General features: G+C 46.4%; 1 protein-coding gene across 1 annotated transcript in view; it reads left to right on the forward strand.

Annotated features, from left to right (window-relative positions):
* Positions 1-3,249: 3,249 nt before the first annotated feature.
* Positions 3,250-22,054, forward strand: part of LOC140206691 (cell adhesion molecule CEACAM7-like) — a 59,296-nt gene continuing 40,491 nt past the window's right edge. Inside the window, exons 1-2 of the mRNA XM_072274845.1 lie at positions 3,250-3,357; positions 3,557-3,874. Of these exons, the coding sequence (XP_072130946.1) occupies positions 3,306-3,357; positions 3,557-3,874 (370 nt within the window). The 5' untranslated portion in view covers positions 3,250-3,305. The remainder of the gene's footprint in view (positions 3,358-3,556; positions 3,875-22,054) is intronic.

A 22,054-nucleotide genomic window follows, 5' to 3' on the forward strand; every position in this document is an offset into this window, starting at 1 on the left:
GCCTCCAGCCTCAAGGCTGGACTCGCCATAATTCTCCTGTCTTCAGCCTCCAGCATCGCCTCGCCATAATTCTCCTGTCCCCAGCCTCCAGCATCGCCTCGCCCCAAGTCTCCTGCCTCCAGCCTCCAGCCTCGCCTCGCCCCAACTCTCCTGCCTCCAGCCTCCCGCCTCGCCTCGCCTCAAGTCTTCGGCCTCCAGCCGCCAGTCTCGCCTCAAGTCTCCTGCCCCCAGCCTCCAGCCTCGCCTCGCCTCAAGTCTCCTGCCTCCAGCCTCCCGCCTCGCCTCGCCTCAAGTCTTCGGCCTCCAGCCGCCAGTCTCGCCTCAAGTCTCCTGCCCCCAGCCTCCAGCCTCGCCTCGCCTCAAGTCTCCTGCCTCCAGTCTCCAGCCTCGCTTCAAGGCTCCTGCCTCCAGCCTCCTGCCAAGCCTCGCCTTGTCTCCTGCCTAGTCTCAAGCCTGATGACTCCAGCCACTAGCCTCTAGCCTCTTGCCAAGCCAAGCCAAATTTCTATCTTGTAGCTTCTTGCCAAGCCAAGCCACGTCTCTAACCTCTAGCCTCAAGCCGGAAGACTCCAGCCTCCTGCCTCCTGCCAAGCCTGGCCTCTAATCTCTAGCCTCAAGCCTTGAGACTCCAGCCTCGTCCTCCCTGCTTGCCAGTTCTTGTCCTTGCCTAGTTCTGGGGTCTGAGCCAGATCAAGGCCCAGGTACTCTGTCCTTGTCCAGTCTCTGGCTCGGAGTCCAAGCCCGGGCTCCTAGCTCTCCTGTTCAGTCCTGTTCCAGGTTCCTCGTTTTCCTGTCCATGTTCTTGCCATCGCCCTGTATCCTAGTCCTGTCCCTAGTGCTTCAGTGTCTGTGCCTTGCACTTGGGTCCGTTGCCACCCACCGCCCTTATGACAGTGCTAACGATTTCATTCCCATAATCATCCCCGGAAATCTCCTCTGTACTCTCTCCAAGGAAAGCACATCCCAGGCACAACTCAGCCAACTGATTGTTGAATTGGTTGATAAATCCCATCGGCCGCGTTTCACTCCCCCTCTGGTGAAGGTCAATTCACGTTCACATTCACGCCCTGTACAGGGATGTTGACCTCTTGCCCTCCTTTCACTGGGGCGATCCGACATGCTGAGTGCTTCCAGCGTTTTCTGTTATTACTCCTGAAAGTCATTTTGCTCAAAACATTGCAACCGGCTAAATGATAGATCATTTCAGTGTGTAAAGCGGCTGCGGATGGTAAACTTAACTTCGTGAAGTCAGATCGGCGCTGCTCAGGACTCTGAATTCTGAGAAACATATCTACTTCTCAAAACTTCTGGAGTCAACTAAAGCTGTTGTTATGCAGAACGGATTTGAGGAAGCTGCTTACAATCATGTCCCCGGTTACTGAGGGTGATGAACAGACACGGCTCGCCATTACTTTAACCTCAGTTTTCTACCCTGTTCTCTCTGCTCCGGCAAACTTCGAACATTGTTCGCTACATTGCTAAAATGTATATTTCAAATTTCTGGTAAATTGACTTTTAAATAAATCACTTCAAACCCTCCGTTATATCTGTTTCCCTTCTCCATAGTGGACAGAAGCGCACATCGCGGAAATTGCAAAATAAACCTACTTCGACGTGTAAGCGGTCGATTGAAGCGGAGAAGAGACAGAAACTTCAGTGAAAGGCTGCTGTGTGTGACGGTTACTTTGCTCTCAAACTGACAGATATAATTTCCGCTGCCAAAGTTGCTGACTGGCTCGATGGCGCAGCCTTGTCCTGTGTGCACATGATCGATCCCATTGCGCCATCTAGAGTCAGCATTGGGGATTGACTGGGCAGGAAGAGTTTCTGACTGGTGACAATATTTGGCACGTCTGCGGCTGATCCCCGGTGTTGTCTGTTCCATTTCCAACAGAAATCGGGATGGCGTGTTGTTCCTGTAATAAGTAATACTGAATGTAATTTGATGTAATGACGTACCTGCACAATTACAGTTAATTTGCAGGTAGGTCCCTGCGCCGTCGCTGTTGTGATCATTGCTCATGGTTCATATATATTTTCCTGTGTCAGTTTTGTGACAAAGTGTTGTTTTCAGATTGGCTTTGCCTTTTTGTCCTGAGGACATAGGTATTCTGTCATTATTCTGGCTAGGTTCGATGCGTTTATCCATGATTTATTTTTTCTCTCAGTTTATTTATTTCATAGTCATTGTCATACTTTATTGTTCCTGGCGGAAATTGGTTTTCGTTACAGTTGCACCATAAATATTTAAATAGTAATAAAACCATGAATAATTAAATAGTAATATGTAAATAATGCCAGGAAGTAAGTCCAGGACCAGCCTATTGGCTCAGGGTGTCTGACCCTCCAAGGGAGGAGTTGTAAAGTTTGATGGCCACAGAGAGGAATGACTTCCTATGACGCTCTGTGTTGCATCTCGGTGGAATGAATCTCTGGCTGAATGTACTCCTGTGCCCAACCTGTACATTATGTAGTGGATGGGAGACATTGTCCAAGATGGCATGCAACTTGGACAGCATCCTCTTTTCAGACACCACCGTCAGAGAGTCCAGTTCCATCCCCACAACATCTCTGGCCTTACGAATGAGAGTTATGATAATTTATATGTTTTTTTATTGTTAATAAATGCAATGCATTGCACCTGCAAAGTAACAAATCTCACGACATATGCCAATGACACGATGCCTGATTCTGATTCTGATTTGAAATGCTGTTCACAAGCATTTCAGGCAGTGCAAGACAGATTCACCAGGCGAAAGTCTGGTATGTCCTATCGAGGCGATTCTCATGCAGGGTCTGAACACAGCCCGAATGTCAGGACCGAGCACTAACCCATATAGAGAATGAAGAATTTCGAGGGCTGAATAGCCTCCTGTTTCTGCAGCGTTTTATGTTCGTTCAATCTCCGCCTTCTCGCTGTACGATCCAATCAGCTCCGGCTTTTCAGATCAGGACTCTCGAAATCAGTCACGGTGACCAGGAAATGCGTCTCACTCTCTCATTGTAACAGAGACAGGCCCTGCTCTCTCCGGATCGCTTGGATGACGTTCACTTTACTCTCTCTCTTTCTGTTCATGACGGTGGGTGAGAGAAACTCTCTTTGAGATCATAATCGGATTCAACACAGCAGCAGATATTTGTAGAACAGCACACAAGATTTGATCTGGATTTTGAGCAGAGTACAGATTCTCTGATCCAATCAGCGCTGCCGCTTGTGACGTCAGAATCCAATTATCTGCCCCGCAAACCCGGAAGTGCGGCTCAGTCTCCGAGTGTAACAGAGATCGGCGCTGCTCTCTGTCGGGATGTCGGGACTGCCCTTCGCAGCGCTCGTTCTTTGTCTCTGCATAACGGCGGGTGAGGGTCGCTCTCTCCAATCGTCCGTGGTCGTATCATCAACAGTGGCGGGTGGTTGGAGGAAAGAAGGGCAGGTTACAGGGGACGATCCTACTGAGCTAAGTACAGATCTCAGCTGTCTGTGCTGATTGAGCCCAGTACAGCTCTCCAGTCTCTCCGCATCTGTCGCTTTTCCCTCATACCATTTTCTCTTCCTCAGGTCAGTCTCAGCAGTTCACCATTTTCGTTGAGCACAGCCAGATAAAGGTCACCGTCGGGGGAGATGCGCTCTTTTCAGTGCGGCCGTCGGGCAATGTCAGCAGTGGAGACTGGATTTTTAAGGGGGAAACAATCGCCCAGTGGATCAACCAGACCGTGACCGTTGACAAGGCCTACACATCGCGGGCTTATGTATTCATCTCCAATGGGTCGCTTCTGCTGAAGTCGTTGAACATGTCGGACAATGGGGAATACCGTGTGACTATCGTTCCAACTAATGGCTCCCGAACCTCAGCGACCATCTTTCTGCGTGTTATTGGTAAGTGAGACAAAGCTTTACAGAGTCATGCAATCTCGGACTATAACATTCAATTTTATTCCTGTGGCGACAGAATACAATATGACCTGTACTTTTCGTTGTTGGATGACCCATTGTTTCTGAATGAAAAAAAAAATTGTACCGAGTGAACAACACAGATCTGCATTAGATTTAGTTTGAAGATCCTCTCGGACAACGTTCGGCGATGATCAGTGGCTGTGGGTGGTGAACCTCGCCTCTACCGCACCCTGCCGGTCCCAATTTGCGGACTGTTCAACTCTCACCCGGCCCAGTAAAGCTGTAGATTAGGAACTACAACAGGATCAATGAACAGTCCACGGGAGTGGACAAGACAACATACAGTGCAAATACAAATATAAATAAATAGTCATAAATACTCAGGACATGAAATCACGGGGTAAGGGTCCTTAAACTGAGATCATTGGTTGTGGGAACATGTCACTGGATGGCCAGTGGGTGTAATTATCCGCTTTGTTCTAGAGCCTGATGGTTGAAGGGTTGTAACTGTTCTTGAACGTGGTGGTGTGAGTCCTGAGGTTCTTGTACCTTCTACCTGATGTCAGCATCGCGAAAATAGCATGTCCTGGGTGGTGAGGATATTTGAGGGCAAATTATGTTTTCATCCGACAGCCGTTCATGTAGATGCACTCAGTGCTTGGGAGGGCTTTACCGGTGATGAACTGGGCCGTGACCACTACTTTTTATAGAATTTTCCATTCAAAAGCATTGATTTTTCTCATACCAGGCCGCGAAGCAGTAGGTCAATACATTCAGCATTACACATCTATCGAAGGTAGACGCCATGACGAATCTTCACAATCTCCAAAGGAAGTCGAGGAGCTGCTATGCAGTCTTCGCTATTGCACTTGTGTGCTGGGTCCAGGACCAGCACGTCCGGCAAACAGTTGGAATGCTCCCCACGGTACATCTGTAGAAATTTGCGAGTATCTTCTGTAACATATCAGATCTCCTCAAACTACTGATGAAAAATGGCCGCCGCGGTGCCTTCATTGCAAATGCATCAATATGTTCGGCCCAGGGTCGAACCTCAGAGAGGTTGACATCCAGCATCTTGAGACCGCTCGCCCTTTCCACTTCCGTTCCCTCGATGAGGACTGGTGTGTGTTTGCACTCGACTAACCCTTCTTGATGTTCAAATCACGTCCTCAGACTCAGTGAAGTTGAGTACAAGGTAATTGTTGCGGCACCTGTCACCAAGCTGATCTGTCACTCTCCCGTATGCCTTATCGTTGCATCGAAAATTCTGTCAACAATAGTTGTATCATCGGCAATTTGACGTTTGGAATATGATCTGTCACTAGTCACGTCGTGTGTGAAGAGAGCGTATATCAGTGAGCTAAGCAACCATCTTTGAGTGACACACACAAAATGCTAGTGGAACGCAGCAGGCCAGGCAGCATCTGTAGGAAGAGGTACGGTCGACGTTCCGGGCCTCAGCCCTTTGTCAGTCCGAATGACAATGGGAGCTCCGGTCCCCCCAAACATCTGAAAGAGGTGCAATTAGCTTTAGTAAGTTTTGGGACTGCATTCCAGGAGCCAGGGTCGAGTCGACGCTTGCGGGCTTAGGCCATCAAGATTCCCGCTGAGGTGATATGACGCGAATGACGAATTTTACTGTAGGGTTAGATGTTTTGATGGGACATAAAATTCACCTTGAAGCTTATGGTTAGGAATTGCATTATCATTCCTCGAATAGGCAGAAAGAATTCTGAGAAGAATTTCATACAGCCTTAAAGGCGCTGAAAAAATTCACAAGGATGCTACTGGAATGGGAGATTGTTCAAGTTATCCTCGGAGCGTGGAAGGCCTTGGCCTGACCATATAGAAGTTTGTGAAGTCAACAATACAGATTATTGGGATGTTCACGGTATTTTCAGCAGAAGCGAGGAATCTGAAACTATGAAAGGAAGCTAGCAAATAATATGAAAGAGGATACTAAAAGCTTTATCAAGTATATAAAGAGAAAAAGAGAGTTGAGTGTAGATATAGGACCGATAGAAAATTATATTGGAGAAATTGTAATGCGAGATACGGAGATGGCGGAGGAACTGAACGAGTATTTTGCATCAGTCTTCATTGAGGAAGACATCAGCAGTATACCGGACACTCAAGGGTGGCAGGGAAGTGAAATGTGCGCAGTCACAATTACAGCAGAGAAAGTGCTCAGGAAGCTGAATGGTCTAAAGGTAGATAAATCTCCCGGACCAGATGCAATGCACCTTCGTGTTCTGAAGGATGTAGCTGTGGAGATTGCAAAGGCATTAGCAATGATCGCTCAAAAGTCGATAGATTCTGGCATGGTTCCGGAGGAGTGAAAGATTGGAAATGTCACTCCGCTATTTAAGAAGGGGTCAAGAAAGCAAAGGGGAAATTATAGACCTGTTAGCTTGACATCGGTGGTTGGGAAGTTGTTGGAGTCTGCTGTCAAGGATGAGCACCTGGAGGCATATGACAAGATAGGCAGAACTCAGCATGGATTCCTGAAAGGAAAATCCTTCCTGACAAACCTATTATAATTTTTTGAGGAAATTACCAGTAGACTAGACCAGGCAGATGAGGTGGATGTTGTATATTTAGATTTTCAGACTGTCTTTGACAAGGTGCCACACATGAGGCTGCTTAACAAGACAACAGCCCATGGAATTACGGGAAATTTACATACATGGATAGGGCGTTGGCCGATTGGCAGGAAACAGAGATTTGGAATGAAGGGATCCTATTTTGGTTGGCTGCCGGTTAACAGTGGTGTTGCACAGGGGTCCGTCTTGGGGCCGCTTCTTCTTACGTTGCACATCAACGATTTGGATTAATGAATAAATGGCTTTGTGGCTAAGTTTGCTGATGCTACAAAGATAGGTGGAGGGGCCGGTAGTGCTGAGGAAACGGAGAGTCTGCAGAGAGACTTGGATAGCTTGGAAGAATGGGCAAAGCAGTGACAAATGAAATACAATGTTGGAAAGTGTATCATTATGCACTTTGGCAGAAGAAATAAACGGGCAGACTATTATTTAAATGGGGAGAGAATTCAGAATTCTGAGGTGCAACGGGATTTGGGAGTCCTCGTGCCAGGAAACCCGTAAGATTAACCTCCAGGTTGAGTCGGTGGTCAAGAAGGCGAATGCAATGTTGGCATTCATTTCCTGCGGAATAGAGTATAGCAGCAGGGATGAGATTTTGAGGCTCTATGAGGCGCTGGTAAGACCTCACTTGGAGTATTGTGGGCAGTTTTGGGCTCCTTATTTAAGAAAGGATGTGCTGACGTTGGAGAGGGTGCAGAGAAGATTCACTGGAATGATTTCAGGAATAAGAGAGTTAACATATGAGGAAAGTTTATCCGCACTCGGACTGTATTCCTTGAAGTTTAGAAGAATGAGGAGAGATCTCATAGAAACATTTCGAATGTTGAACGGCATAGACAGAGTGGATGTGGCAAACCTGTTTCCCATGATGGCGGGGTTTGGTACGAGAGGCCACGACTTAAGGATTGAAGGGCGCCCATTCAGAACGGGGATGAGAAGAAGTTTCTTTCAGCCAGAGGGTGGTGAATCTATGGAATTTGTTGTCACGGTGGCAGTGGAGGCTAAGTCATATTTAAGGCAGAGATTGATAGGTATCTGAGTAGCCAAGGAATCAAAGGTTAGGGTGAGAAGGCGGGGGAGTGGGACTAAATGGGAGAATGGATTAGCTCATGATAAAATGGCGGAGCAGACTCGATAGGCCGAATGGCGGACTTCTGCTCCTTTGTTTTATGGTCTTATGCAGAAATATCCGCGCATCACTATTTTAAATTGACACCCCTCTATCCTCAGGTTGTGCCTCCATATCCGAGACACTCCCACTGCATGAAACACACTTTCCACATCTACTCTGTCTAGACCTCCCAACATTCGTTGAAAGTTTCAATGCGGTTCCCTCCACGCCCCCCCCCCCGACAATCCTTGTAAATTCAAACGACTGCACACCCAGACCAATTAAACGTTCAACGTATGTTAACGCTTTCATTCCGGGGGTAATCCTTGTGAGACAATATACAACTCTAAACTGACCCAGTCAAATTGCTGTGAAAATGAATTTGTCACTGATAAAGACGTGTTCTCGGAATGTAAGATATTCATTTTCTTTGTGTGTTAACAGAAAAAACAGATGGCAAATGTATCCTCAGCTCTGGCGCAATCCTGGGCATTGTGGTATTTTTCCTTGGCGTGATCATGATCGGCGTAGTCAGTGGATGGTTGATCACCAGGAACACTGACGGGTAAATGCATGTTTTTATTTTTTTTTCCCGAATGTCACCTCTACTTTCATTTAGTGCGGAAGATTTTTCTTTTTGGCAGAAGTGGGTTATTGGAAGCTTTAACGCGAATTTGCGATGCAGCCGGTGAACGAAGAAGGGGACACAAACTGGAGCTGGAGGAAATTGGCGAGTCAGGCATTATTTGTGGGGGAACATGAACAGACCCTTTTTAGATGCGGAGATGCAGGACGAGGAAGTGTTTCACACGGCACAACGGGTCCTGGGATTTGTTTCCGAAACAACAATTATTGAAGTCTGGAATGCGTGCATAGCAGGAACAGAACTATTGGCCGTGTTGAAAGTTATTTTTTCCTGCCTCCTCAGCATATGACAGGAGGCAAGCTAGGGATTCAGAAATGGTGCAGAAGAAATATACCAGAGCGGATACTGGGTTCAGGGACAGATTGTGCTTTTGGAAGCACGCTGTTTCCTGGAAGGCATTTTGAGTGGAGTTCATACTGAAACACATAAACATCGGAGTTCATATGTGAGTTTGAATTTGCTCTCCCACATCACTGAGTACAGGATTAAAGTCTAGAGACTCAAGATGAAAGAGGCAGCCATTACAAGTCAGGGTGAATGGTTACAACAGGAATTCTGCAGATGCTGGAAATTCAAGCAACACACATCAAAGTTGCTGGTGAACACAGCAGGCCAGGCAGCATCTGTAGGAAGAGGTGCAGTCGACTGCACCTCTTCCTACAGATGCTGCCTGGCCTGCTGCGTTCACCAGCAACTTTGATGTGTGTAGGGTGAATGGTTAGTTTGCCAGCAGTTTGCTGTTGGAACAGGGGAAGCTCTGTTTGCAGATTTCCTAAGGGCGGATCAGCTGCGGAATTTAAGAGGGAAATGGATAATTAAATGGTGACGATTCATGTCCAAGGTTCAGGAATGGAACACGGACGGTGCATTGGTGTAGATCCTCACCAGGCACTGAGGTCCTTTTCCGTGAGATAACGGATCTATGACTGAATATTACCCTGTCGATAACAATCAGTTTCAGTCACAGTGGAGCAGTTGGTCAATCCGCACGTCCCCGGTGTTTAAGGAAAATGGGGACTGCTCGGTCTCCACCTGTTGGCATTTTAAACCTCTTTACCCAAGGAGGAGCTAAAATTGATTAGCAACTCTAGAATTATGCCACAGATCAGGAGACATCCGTGGACAGAATCAGTATTATCTTGTACGTGGACGTGGCTTTCCTGAAGTGTGAGCATTTGTTTGAAAGTGGGCTGCGTTCATTAATGCAGGTGTGTCACTTTCTCCTGGAAAGCTGAGGTCCGAAATTCCAGAACGTTTTCTATCCATAACCCATTATGGTCACTGTTGTTGAGATCGAGTAGGACTGGAACAGGGTATCTAATAACAGGAACAGTATCAAGGAATGAATAGAAATTATCAAATGGAATTATAGGGGTCGTTCTCATTCGGTGGATCAGTGAAGGAAAGTGACATCCTGCCGAATTCATGTTTTGACCTTTGTTTCTGTTCATTCAGCATCAAAGATCCACCGCAATCCAAACACGACACGAGCACCAATTCCAGAAGAAAGAGTGAGTGAACCCCGTTTGAACTGTTCTATTACTGAGCCCACGGAAATCTAAACATTGCATTTAAATATGGAAGCTCATAGCGCACACAAGCTGGAGGTCGTTTTATCTTGCCTATCGTTTGGTATCCCAGTGAAAAAAGTTTAAATTTTGAACTGAACATTACAATATCAGGGGGAGATGGAATTGTAGTTTAGTGGACTTAATTTCCCTTCATATTGATCAATATAGGCCCTCAGTTACTGGTCTTCTGTACAAGAGATTACGTGTTTCTGACAACTGGATGGGACGTGGCTCACGCTATGGTTGCATTTTGTTTGGGGCCCGGATTGACGTCTGCAGTACTAACAACGGTCCCTACTGCTCTTCACCGTTGTGACATATCTGTTTTGATCCCACAGGCACCTTGGATACAAACGCTGCGGACGCATCGCAAAACTATGAAAATTTCCCAAGGAATGAGCAGGTTGGATGTTTGTATTATGTTCATGGTCTCAGTCATTGTTTTGCGAAGGAAAGATAAGAACATCGGTAATGTGATCGGTAGCGTCCATCGGGCCCTTGGGCACTGATTGGCCATTTATGTAGATCACTGGTTCACATTTCCAGTTAACTGAGGAACAACGCCTCAAAGTAGACCCAAACCAGATAGCAACGAACATGGACCTTTTCCTACCCGTGTTTTTGTTCACTTCCCTCTTGTTCCATTCTTCGCCCTCGACTCTTATCTCTTATCTTCACATGTCCATGAACTTCCCCGGAGACTCTCCATCTTCGATTTCTACCATGGTCCAGTTTCCTCTGTAATCGGATTCATTTTCCTTCAGCGCTTTACCTTCCCCACTCTCCAGGTCCACCATTCATCTTCCACATAGACAACCTTCCTCTCCCCCACTTATTGTTTTTTTTTTTAAATTCTGGCGCCTTTCTGCTTCCTTTCCAGTCCAGCAGAAGGCTTTCGGCCCAAAACGTCGAATGTTTATTAATTTTCATTGATGCTACCTGAAATGCTGTGTTCCTCCGGCATTTTGTGTGCGTTGTTCCGTATTTCCAGCACCTGCAGAACTTCTTCACCCGAGTTATTTGCTGTTTCTGCAGAATACATAATTGTTGTACAATGCAAAAAAGACAGCTCTTACTCTGAGTGGAATATATTTCATGAAGGATCCTCTTTAAATGTCCGGTCAAAGCGGGAAAGACACAAGTGGAAGCGGTGGTTAGGTCTGCACCTGCCGGACTGTGATCAGCGATGATCTATGTGAACGTTTAGAGAAATAGCAAATACGGTCAGCATCCTGAGGACGCAAGTCCATATCCCCTCTCTGTGACGTGCAAATTCTGATCAGGAATAATCTCTCAAGATGTTTGGTTCTGAAGGCGAGCTCCTCGTCAAATAACATTCATCATGCTACCCTTATTGCTGAATGCTTACAAATCATCTAATGCTGTCCGGAAGCGTTCCTGGTGTCAGAGAAAATATGTACTTTTCTGACACTGAATCCGAAACACGCAGTCTGTCGAACGGCGAATGATGCAATATGCTCCAATCAGCAGTGAATGTGAAAATTGATACTCCCTTTTTTATGTGCAGAGTCAGAATACAATTGTTGTGCACTTGGTTAAACGCTTCAATAGAAATCTTCATGTTCTCGTTCCAGGGCACAAGGAACAATGCAGATGATTGAAATTCCACTTATATGGTAAGGACTACATTTGCGTCAATGCCTTCTTGAAGTAATTGTTTCCACTTTACACAGTAAGAGACAGACGATGAGGTGAGACATTCCATAGCGGAAATGAAATCGAAGAGGCAGCAGTTGGGGACAAAGACATGGCGGATCCATTCATGAAGTATTATGTGTCAATCTTTGCTGTGGAGCAAACTATCAGTCTGACAGTGTCAGGACACGGGAGTGGCTAATAAGGAGAAGATGCAAGGCAAGCTGGAAGGGCTGAAGGTAGATGAATCACCTGGACTAAATGGACAAGATTAACTGCACCACACCATTCTGAAATGGGCCACTGAAGAGGTAGTAGAGGGATAATTACTGATATTCCAAGCTACAGATTGCTGTGGAATTGTTTCTGAGGACTGGAAAGTTGCAAATATCACTCTGATCTTTTGAAGGAAGAGAAGCGAATGACAAGGGATTATGCTCCCTTTCGCTTGGGGATCATGACTGTCTGTCTCTGATCCTCTTTTCATCATGGTCTGACTATTCCGTGTTACTTTCAGACAGAATTTATTAAATAAGCGCAAGTATTCTTCAGTATTATTGCTGTTCTCTTCTATCACAAAATGCTTTTAATAACAAAATGCTGCTAATCATGCTGATTTCCTCACATTAACAGGGACTTGTGCTGCAGGACCGTTCTGTTTACAGTGATCTGAAGAGGTATGTGAATGGAATATTGGGCTGACGATACACAGTGTCACTTGTAAAGGAAACGTATCTACTAATTTCAGGTCTGTGAGTTATGCAGTGCAATGGTTGTGTCCATGTATATACTACACTGTGATTAGCAGTTTCGAGACACGTAACAACGCAAGATTCGAGTTAGGCGGTATCATACAGCGTTTTATTGATATTGAAAGGAACAAATTTTCTGGGCCTGTATCTATATGAAATATACTAGTTGTTTTCAAGGTTGCATTGTCACGATGTTTTAGCACAGATTCGAAAATCGTCACCTCGTAATTCTCCTCACCAGCAGCAGCACTTCCGGGTTGCTGACGTAGTCAACATAAATGGTGTGTTGTTTCCTCAGATGACGTCACTGGTGAACGGAAGAGGATAGTTGGCAGGTGAATTGACACAGAGGATGGACAACCATCGAGGAAAAAGCCATCGTTCAGAATGTCTTTCCTTGTTTCTTTATAATTGTTCCCCATGTCTCCGTAGGATTCTCTCTGCGTTTCACATCCTCACGATGAAGATATCACTGAAGGTTTTGACTCGTTAGTATCAAAGCAGCTTAGTTTTCTCAGCTCAACCCAGACCTTACATCCCGTAATTGCCACCTTCACACTGCCACCAACATATTCCCTCTCAACGCTGCTGTGTGATACAATTTCTATACCCTCCTGACCCCCATCATGGGCCGATAGTTTTCTGACCACTTGGTACGCTCAGAAACATGAAATATCGTAGTGTTTCGCTCTCAACCCCCAGCATAGCTCCGTTATTCACTTGGCGTGAGGCCGGTTCAGCGGCACAAGCGGCCAAGTGGGAATAATTCCATTAATTTCACCCTTAGCGTCACGGAGCTCGCTGTGAGCAAGGGATACGTATTCGCCCACTGAATATTGTGTCAGTCTGCTCGTATTCAGCTTCCATTAGTGTCTCAGAGGCACAAACCCATTTGGACAGAGTGGTGGGGATACGAGGATGGGAGGCAGGAGTGTCTATCCAGGGACTAGAAAATACCTAATAAACTTTAGTGTTTCCAAGCGAAGCAGCAAATAACATAGTCTCTCTGCTCTTAAGCCTCAATCAACCCTATTTTACTCAGGTGCTGTTAGCATTGCGAGTTCGGAGATGAAGTCCGGCGTCATGTGTAATAAATCTGTAGATCTCCCTATCCAAAGTCCGTGAAGATTAATTGGTCATTGTAAAGTGTCCCGTGGTTAAGTTACTGTTAGAACATCGAACATAGAAGATAGAAATCTACAGCAAATTACAGGCTCTTCGGCCTACAATGTTGTGCCGATCATGGCACCTACTCTGGAAACGGCCTAGAATTACCCTGCCACACAGCCCTCTATGTTTCTAAACTCCATGCGCCGATCTCACAGACACTTAAAAGATCCCCACAACACCCTGGAGGAACTCAGCAGGTCGGGCAGCATCCGTGGAAAAGATTGGTCGACGTTTCTGGCCGGAACCCTTCGTCGGGACGTTCCGGCCCGAAACGTCGACCGATCTTTCCCACGGATGCTGCCCGACCTGTTGAGTTCCTCCAGCGTGCTCTGAGTGTTGCTTTGACCCCAGCATCTGCAGATTATTCTGTGTTTGCACTTAAAGATCCATTGCATCCGCCTTCGCTGGGAGTGCATTCCACGCACCCTGCACTCTCTGTGTGAAAATCTTACCTCTGACCTTCCCCTTGTACCGACCCCCAAATTCCATAAAGCTATGCTCTCTGGTGTTAGCCATTTCAGCTCTGGGGAAAAGCTTCCAGCTGTCCACACGATCAATCACCGTCATCGTCTTGTACACCTCTATCAGTCACCTCTCATCCTCCGTCGCTCCAAGGAGAAAAGGCGGAGGTCACGCAACCTATTCTGATAGACCAGGCTCTCCAACCCAGGCATCGCCCTCGTAAATCTCCTCTGTTAATGGGGTTTGTCGTCGGTTGCTGAAAGGCTATTCCGCGCTTTATGGCTGAATAATAAACGTAATAAAACAGAAAACTTTGCTGAAACCCTGAGTTGCCTCCTGATTTCTGCGTGAATTAGCTCAGTAAATGATTATCAATCCGAGTCACTGATTCAGCCTCCGTTACCAATGTTCCTGTACACCGAGATTATGACGTCACTTCCTGTTTGAAAAATCCTGATTTACCCCATAACCCGTTCACATCCCCTGGTTCTTCCACCAGTCTCCCTGGTGTCTATGTTTCACTGTAACGCAGTTACCTGATATTTTGTTGCGTATTATGGATTCAAACTTCTTCTTTCTTTGCTCTTTGGTTCGTACAGCTCAAGGTGGCTGGGGGGTGGCGAGGAGGGGGGAACAGACGTGAATAGGAACTGGCACCTCGGCCAACGAAAACCATCATGTGAGATTAGAACAATACATCTGCCGATATGAGATCAGCACACTTCCATTCCCCGCGTAAATGCCCAAATGACACTTAAACTGCAATTCACTGCTTCCCCTGACAGTGCGTTCAAGGCACCGACCACTCTCGGTATTTCATGTAAATCTGGATTTCACTTTTCCTTCTCTCACCTTCTCACTAATTCCTCTCGTATTTACCACCCGCCCCCAATTTGTGCTTTCCGTATTTTTTTTTCTTTCATTTGGATAACATGAATCAAATTATATCAGTATGGGCTCCTGCAGCCATTAACCCATAGTATTCAAGCTGATTGTGTTGTCTTCTGTCACTGTTGGAATTCAGCAATTCACCTTGCCGCTGTCCACCTGAATATAATTTTCTTTTTGCGTGTACCCCTGAATCTCACGCAGATCGCTTTGAATTCCACTCAGTTACATGAAAATGATTTGATAACCTGAGTCCATTCCAGCTGCCCTGACTCTGGGACCAGTGGACTGTCTGTCACCACCGGGAGAAATAGAGAGGCCTCCGGTAGCTCGCACAGCGCCTGCTGTCTCGACATTTCGGTCTCCCCAGATGCTTCAGTCGGCGAAATCGGCGAGGAATCGGGTCACACCCAGAGCCTCACCCCGAAAGCACTCGTCGCCGAAGCAGCTCCAGAAAATCCGGAAATAATGCAGGCCGCTTGGCAGTTTCCCAGAACGGGAACACGTAGTCCGGGAAGGAGACGAAGGGTGGGAATAAGGGAACTCTTTTTGGACTGGCAAACGGTGACGAGTGGTGTTTCACAGGGTCTGTGTTGGGAAAGGTTCCTTTCCGTCAGATGTCAATGAGTGGGATGGGGGTAGTCATGGTTTTGTTGTAAGGTTTGCAGACGATTGGAAGATAGATGAAGAGATATCAAATTAGAGAGGCTAAAGAAGGACTCAGACAGATTGGGAGAATGGTCAAAAGAGGCAGTTGGAATGTACTTTCGGAAGTGTTTGAGCATGCACTTTGGGGGATGAAATGGAAGGTTGACTGTTTGCTAAATGGAAAGGAAATACAAGACAAAAACTGGGGTACAAAGGGACTTGGGATTCCCTGTGCAGGATTCGCTAAAGGTTGACTTGCAGGATCAGTCTCTGATGACGAAGGTAAAAGAGGTGTTGGCATTCATTTCAAGAGGACTCGAATATAGAAGCAAGATGCAATATTAAAACTTCATAATGCCCTGGTGAAAGATCACTTGTGGCATTGTAAGCAGGTCTGAGCCGTTTGTCTGACAAACGATGAGCTGAAACTGATGAAGAGTTCAAAGCAGCTGTGTGGAAGTCATTCCAGGGTAGAATGGCTTGTTCAATGAATAGCTTTCAATGGCCCTGGGCCTGTATACAGCGAGTTCAGAAGAATGAGGGGTGACCTCAATAAAAGCTCTCGAATGGTGAAAGGCTTTGAGAGATTGGATGTGGAGAGGATGTTTTCCATAGTGGGGGAATCTAGGACCAGTTGACACAGAGAGAGTGGATGTGGAGAGGATGTTTCTTATGGTGGGAGAATCTAAGACCAGAAGACACGTCCTCAGGATTAAAAAGCGTACATATGAGAAGAAGATGACACTCGAAAAATAAAAAAAAAGAGGCGATAGGAGATCTGAGATGGACGTGGTCTGTTCTGGCGCACCCTCGGTGACCCGTGTTCAGTCACGCTCCCCATCTTCTCTGTCTCTCTGTTGGTGTTTATAAAGAGTTAACTTTCTGTCGATCTAGTTTCTGCAGATGGCAATCGGCTGCTTCCCTTGTTGTAAACAAAGTCGGTTCCGAACAAACTGGCATTGTGTAACACATACTTCCCGAGCTCAATTCTAAGAAAAACCAAGAGAAAAAACAAAAAAACTTCTCACGAATGTCAGCCTTTGACGAGCTTAGTCCTATGTTGTCAGGTTAGAGATCCTGTCTCAAACTTTCTTTTATCCTTATACTGTCCGCAACATCTGTTGTCAGATGAGCACAGGGGAACAGCAACACAAAACAATTCTCCGGTCCTCTAACATGCCGAATCATTCAGTAGAATATGTCCAAAACACTTCACTCCCAGGTCCCTATCACACTCGATCCCCTGCCAACTCACCCCTCCCCGACCATTCCATTATTCTTCTTCCAGACTTTAAATGCCTCCGAGTAATCCGAGAGATTGATAGGTTCTTGATTTGACATGGCATTAAAAGGTAACGGGGAGAAGGCTGGGAACTGGATAAAGAATGGTAGGGTGAAGGAACCATGGGTGACAAGTGAGGTGGAAAATCTAGTCAGGTGGAAGAAGGCAGCATACATGAGTTTTAGCAAGCAAGGATCAGATGGGTCTATTGAGGAATACAGGGAAGCAAGAAAGGAGCTTAAGAAGGGGCTGAGAAGAGCAGGAAGGGGGCATGAGAAGGCCCTGGCAAGTAGAAACATAGAAACATAGAAACTAGGTGCAGGAGTAGGCCATTCGGCCCTTCGAGCCTGCACCGCCATTTATTATGATCATGGCTGATCATCCAACTCAGAACCCCGCCCCAGCCTTCCCTCCATACCCCCTGACGCCCATAGCCACAAGGGCCATATCTAACTCCCTCTTAAATATAGCCAATGAACTGGCCTCAACTGTTTCCTATGGCAGAGAACTCCACAGATTCACCACTCTCTGTGTGAAGTAGTTTTTCCTAATCTCGGTCCTAAAAGGCTTCCCCTCTATCCTCAAACTGTGACCCCTCGTTCTGGACTTCCCCAACATCGGGAACAATCTTCCTGCATCTAGCCTGTCCAATCCCTTTAGGATCTTATACGTTTCAATCAGGTCCCCCCTCAATCTTCTAAATTCCAACGAGTACAAGCCCAGTTCATCCAGTCTTTCTTCATATGAAAGTCCTGCCATCCCAGGAATCAATCTGGTGAACCTTCTTTGTACTCCCTCTATGGCAAGGATAGGGTAAAGGAAAACCTCAAGGCATTCTTGAATTACGAGAATGAAAAAAAAGGATGACAGGAGTGAAGGTAGGACCGATTAGAGATAAAGGTGGGAAGATGTGCCTGGAGGCTGTGGAAGTGAGCGAGGTCCTCAATGAATACTTCTCTTCGGTATTCACCAATGAGAGGGAACTTGATGATGGTGAGGACAATATGAGTGAGGTTGATGTTCTGGAGCATGTTGATAATAAGGGAGAGGAGGTGTTGGAGTTGTTAAAATACATTAGGACAGATAAGTCCCCGGGGCCTGACGGAATATTCCCCAGGCTGCTCCACGAGGCGAGAGAAGAGATTGCTGAGCCTCTAGCTAAGATCTTTATGTCCTCGTTGTCCACGGGAATGGTACCAGAGGATTGGAGGGAGGCGAATGCTGTCCCCTTGTTCAAAAAGGTAGTAGGGATAGTCCAGGTAATTATAGACCAGTGAGTCTTACGTCTGTGGTGGGAAAGCTGTTGGAAAAGATTCTTAGAGATAGGATCTGTAGGCATTTAGAGAATCATTTTCTGATCAGGGACAGTCGGCATGGCTTTGTGAAGGGCCATCGTGTCTAACAAGCCTGATGGAGTTCTTTGAAGAGGTGATCAGGCATATAGATGAGGAGAGTGCAGTGGATGTGATCTATATGGATTTTAGTAAGGCATTTAAGAAGGTTCCACACAGTAGGCTTATTCAGAAAGTTATAAGGCATGGGATCCAGGGAAGTTTGGCCAGGTGGATTCAGAATTGGCTTGCCTGCAGAAGGCAGAGGGTGGTGGTGGAGGGAGTACATTCAGATTGGAGGATTGTGACTAGTGGTGTCCCATAAGTATCTGTTCTGGGACCTCTACTTTTCGCGATTTTTGTTAACGACCTGGATGTGGGGGTAGAAGGGTGGGTTGGCAAGTTTGCAGACGGTACAAAGGTTGGTGGTGTTGTAGATAGTGTAGAGGATTGTCAAATATTACAGAGAGACATTGATAGGATGCAGAAGTGGGCTGAGAAGTGGCAGATGGAGTTCAACCCGAAGAAGTGTGAGGTGGTACACTTTGGAAGGACAAACTCCAAGGCAGAGTACAAGGTAAATGGCAGGATGCTTGGTAGTTTGGAGGAGCAGAGGGATATCGGGGTACATGTCCACAGATCCCTGAAAGTTGCTTCACAGGTGGATAAGGTAGTTAGGAAAGCTTATGGGGTTGTGAGCTTTTATAAGTCGAGGGTTAGAGTTTCAGAGTCGAGGTGTAATGATGCAGCTCTATAAAACTCTGATTAGGCCACACTAGGAGTACTGTGTCCAATTCTCGTCACCTCACTATAGGAAGGATGTCGAAGCACTGGAAAGGGTACAGAGGATATTTACCAGGTGCTGCCTGGTTTAGAGAGTATGCATTATGATCAGAGATTAAGGAAGCTAGGGCTTTACTGTTTGGAGAGAAGGAGGATGAGAGGAGACATCATAGAGGTGTACAAGATAATAAGAGGAATAGATAGAGTGGATAGCCAGCGCCCCTTCCCCAGGGCACCACTGCTCAATACAAGAGGACATGGCTTTAAGGTAAGGGGTGGGAAGTGCAAGGGTGATATTAGAGGAAAGTTTTTTACTCAGAGAGTGGTTGGTGCGTGGAATGCACCAGCCCTTAATGATGGATCAGCAATGCAATCGTGATCAGCTTCATGCTGTTGGCTGTTAACATTTCAGAGTATCTGATCTGTGTCAAGCACATTAATGCAACTACAGAGGATGAGAGAAAATAAAAACATAGCAATTGAGATATTTAACCGGGTGTTAGGACAGAGTGGTTGGGATTGTTGCTGAGTATTTTAAGGGATGAATCTTTGTGTTGTTGGCAAGGCTGGAATTTATCACCGCTCCCTTACCAAAACCCTCACTCAGGTGTTTCTGGTGGGCTGTCTCCTTAAACTATCAGAGTACGTGGTACGTCACCAATGATCGTAGAAAAAAATCTATAGATGTACCAGGGAGAGCATTTTAAAAACCAAGAGCAGACAGATTCAGCAGGAAGGATTGAGCTTCTCGGGATCGGGTGCTAAGGGAGGTTGGTTGATTTGTCCAATATCAATGTGTGTTGATAGATTACAGAATGAACATAGTCTCTCCACTGAGACATACCTCAGCGGGATATGGTCACCAGGAATGGAATGTTAAAATTGTACAAGGCATTGGAAAGGCAATATTTGGAGTACTGTGTACAGTTCTGGTCACCGAAGTGCAGGAAAAATGTCAACAAAATAGAGAGAGTACAGAGAAGATTTACTAGATGTTACCTGGATTTCAGCACCTAATTTACAGAGAAAGATTGAGCAAGTTGGGTATTTATTCTTTAGAGCCGAGAAAGTTGAGGGGGGACTTGATAGAGGTATTTAAATTTATCAGGTGGATAGATACAGTTGACGTGGATAGGCTTTTTCCATTGAGAGTGGGAGAGATACAAACAAGAGGACATGAATTGAGTTTTAGGGTGCAAAAGTTTCGGGGTAACACATGGGGGAACTTCTTTACTCAGCGAGTGGTAGTTGTGTGGAACGAGCTTCCAATAGAAGAGGTAGAGGTAGTTTAGATATTGTCATTTAAAGTAAAATTGGACAGCTATATGGACAGGAAACGAATGGAGGGTTATGGACTGAGTGCAGGTCGGTGGGACGAGGTGAGAATAAGAGTTCGGCACGGACTAGAAGGCCCGAGATGGCCCGTTTCCGTGCTGTAATTGCTATATGGTAAAACGGTTGTATGGAAAACAATTCCCAGGGGAATATTTTCAGCAGAGAGTTGTGGGGATTGTTCCTTAGTATTTTAAGGGATGAATCTGGGTGCTGTTGTCAAGGCTGGTATTTATCACTCCTCCCTCACCAAAACCCCTCACTGAGGTGTTACTGGTGGGTTCCCTCCTTGAACTGTCAGACCCTGTCTGGGGAAGGTGGTCCCAAAGTGCTGTCAGGTAGCGGGTTCCGGGAATCGGACCCGCACTGTGATGCAGGCAGGACGGGCAGATTTCCGAGTGGCGGGATAAGCGGGTGGCGCTATTCGTTCATCTTATTGCTGCCATTCGCCCCCACGGCGAGAGCGATAGAGAGGGTGCGAGGGAGGAGGTGGGAGGTGGGGTGCGGCGGTGGGTGCAGTGGTGGGGGTGGTGGTCGTAGGTTGACGTATAATAGTCCTGGTGAGTAACTGCACTGCATTCTATAGACTGTGCACACATCGGCTGTTAAGTGCCGCTGGTGGAGGCAGGGAACGTTAACGTTGTTATTGTATCCGTTAGTTCTGTTGCAGTGTCTAACGCTACACTGTCTGCTAGCAACAGATAAGAGAGAAATGGGGAACTGCGGTAATCACTTCCCATATTTCTTCAGCAGTTCAATTCAAACAGAAATGCTGTCAAAAACAACTCAGTTCCCCCTCCATCGATCACCTCACCCCACAGGCCAGTTCATGCTGAAAAACATACAAACAGTTTTACAGATCGATGTTAGTTATAGCTGGTTTTTTTCTCCCCCTTCAGGACTGAAGGCTGTAGTACGTAGAGTATTCACACCTGGCCAAACCCTTCTTCACCCACTCTCAAGCATTCAGTCAGTTCCAAGGGGCTGTAAAAAAACTAAACCACGTGCCACACATCCCATCCCCCAAGAAGCTTCCAGGGCATCGCAGGGGGAGCAAACACTCAATACTGCAAGAGCTCGGTAGGTTCAGCAACACCTGCAGAAGATCGACGTTGTAGGTCGAGACCCTTCACCAGGAGTGGAAAGGAAGAGGTGTATCAAATTATGATGGGTATAGATAGAGTGAATGCAAGCAGGCTTTCTCCTCTGAGGCAAGGGAAGAAAAAAAAAACAGAGGACATGGGTTAAGGGTGAGGGGGAAAAAGTTTGAAGGGAACATGGGGAGGGGTTTCTTCACACAGAGAGTGGTGGGAGTATGGAATGAGCTGCCAGGCGAGGTGGTAAGTGTGTGTTTTTTTAACATTTAAGAATAAATTGGACAAACACATGGATGGGGGGTGTATGGAGGGATATGGTCCGTGTGCAGGTCAGTGGGACTAGGCAGAAAATGGTTCGGCACAGCCAAGAAGGGCCAAAAGGCCTGTTTCTGTGTTGTAGTTTTTCTATGGTTTCTATGGTTTCTATGGAAGTAGCCAAGAAGCTGGAACAAGAATGCGAGAGGAGGGCAAGTCGGTCAAGCTGAAAGGCCAGTGATGGTGACTTCAGTGGTGACCGGATTGTTGTTCAAACCCATCTGCCGAGCAGTGACTGAATCCAGTCCGACCCCCGTGAAGCAGCAGGGTCAGCAACAATGTGGCCACTTGGCAATGGCAGTGATTCCGGGAGGCAGCCTGGGAAGGGGGTGAAGCTTTATTCAGCATGAAAATGTTTTGAAAATTAAACGGTGTCATCTCTCTAACATCTTTCAAGAAGGCAATGTGTGGCGGGGAAGACTACCGTCTCTCGGCAGAGTCCAGACATTGACTTGCGGGCAAGAGTGGTTTTAATCTCCTTGTTCCTTACATTTCTCAGACTCTGTGAATTCTGG

Source organism: Mobula birostris, chromosome 13, assembly GCF_030028105.1.
Source record: "Mobula birostris isolate sMobBir1 chromosome 13, sMobBir1.hap1, whole genome shotgun sequence".
Classification (NCBI taxonomy): domain Eukaryota; kingdom Metazoa; phylum Chordata; class Chondrichthyes; order Myliobatiformes; family Myliobatidae; genus Mobula; species Mobula birostris.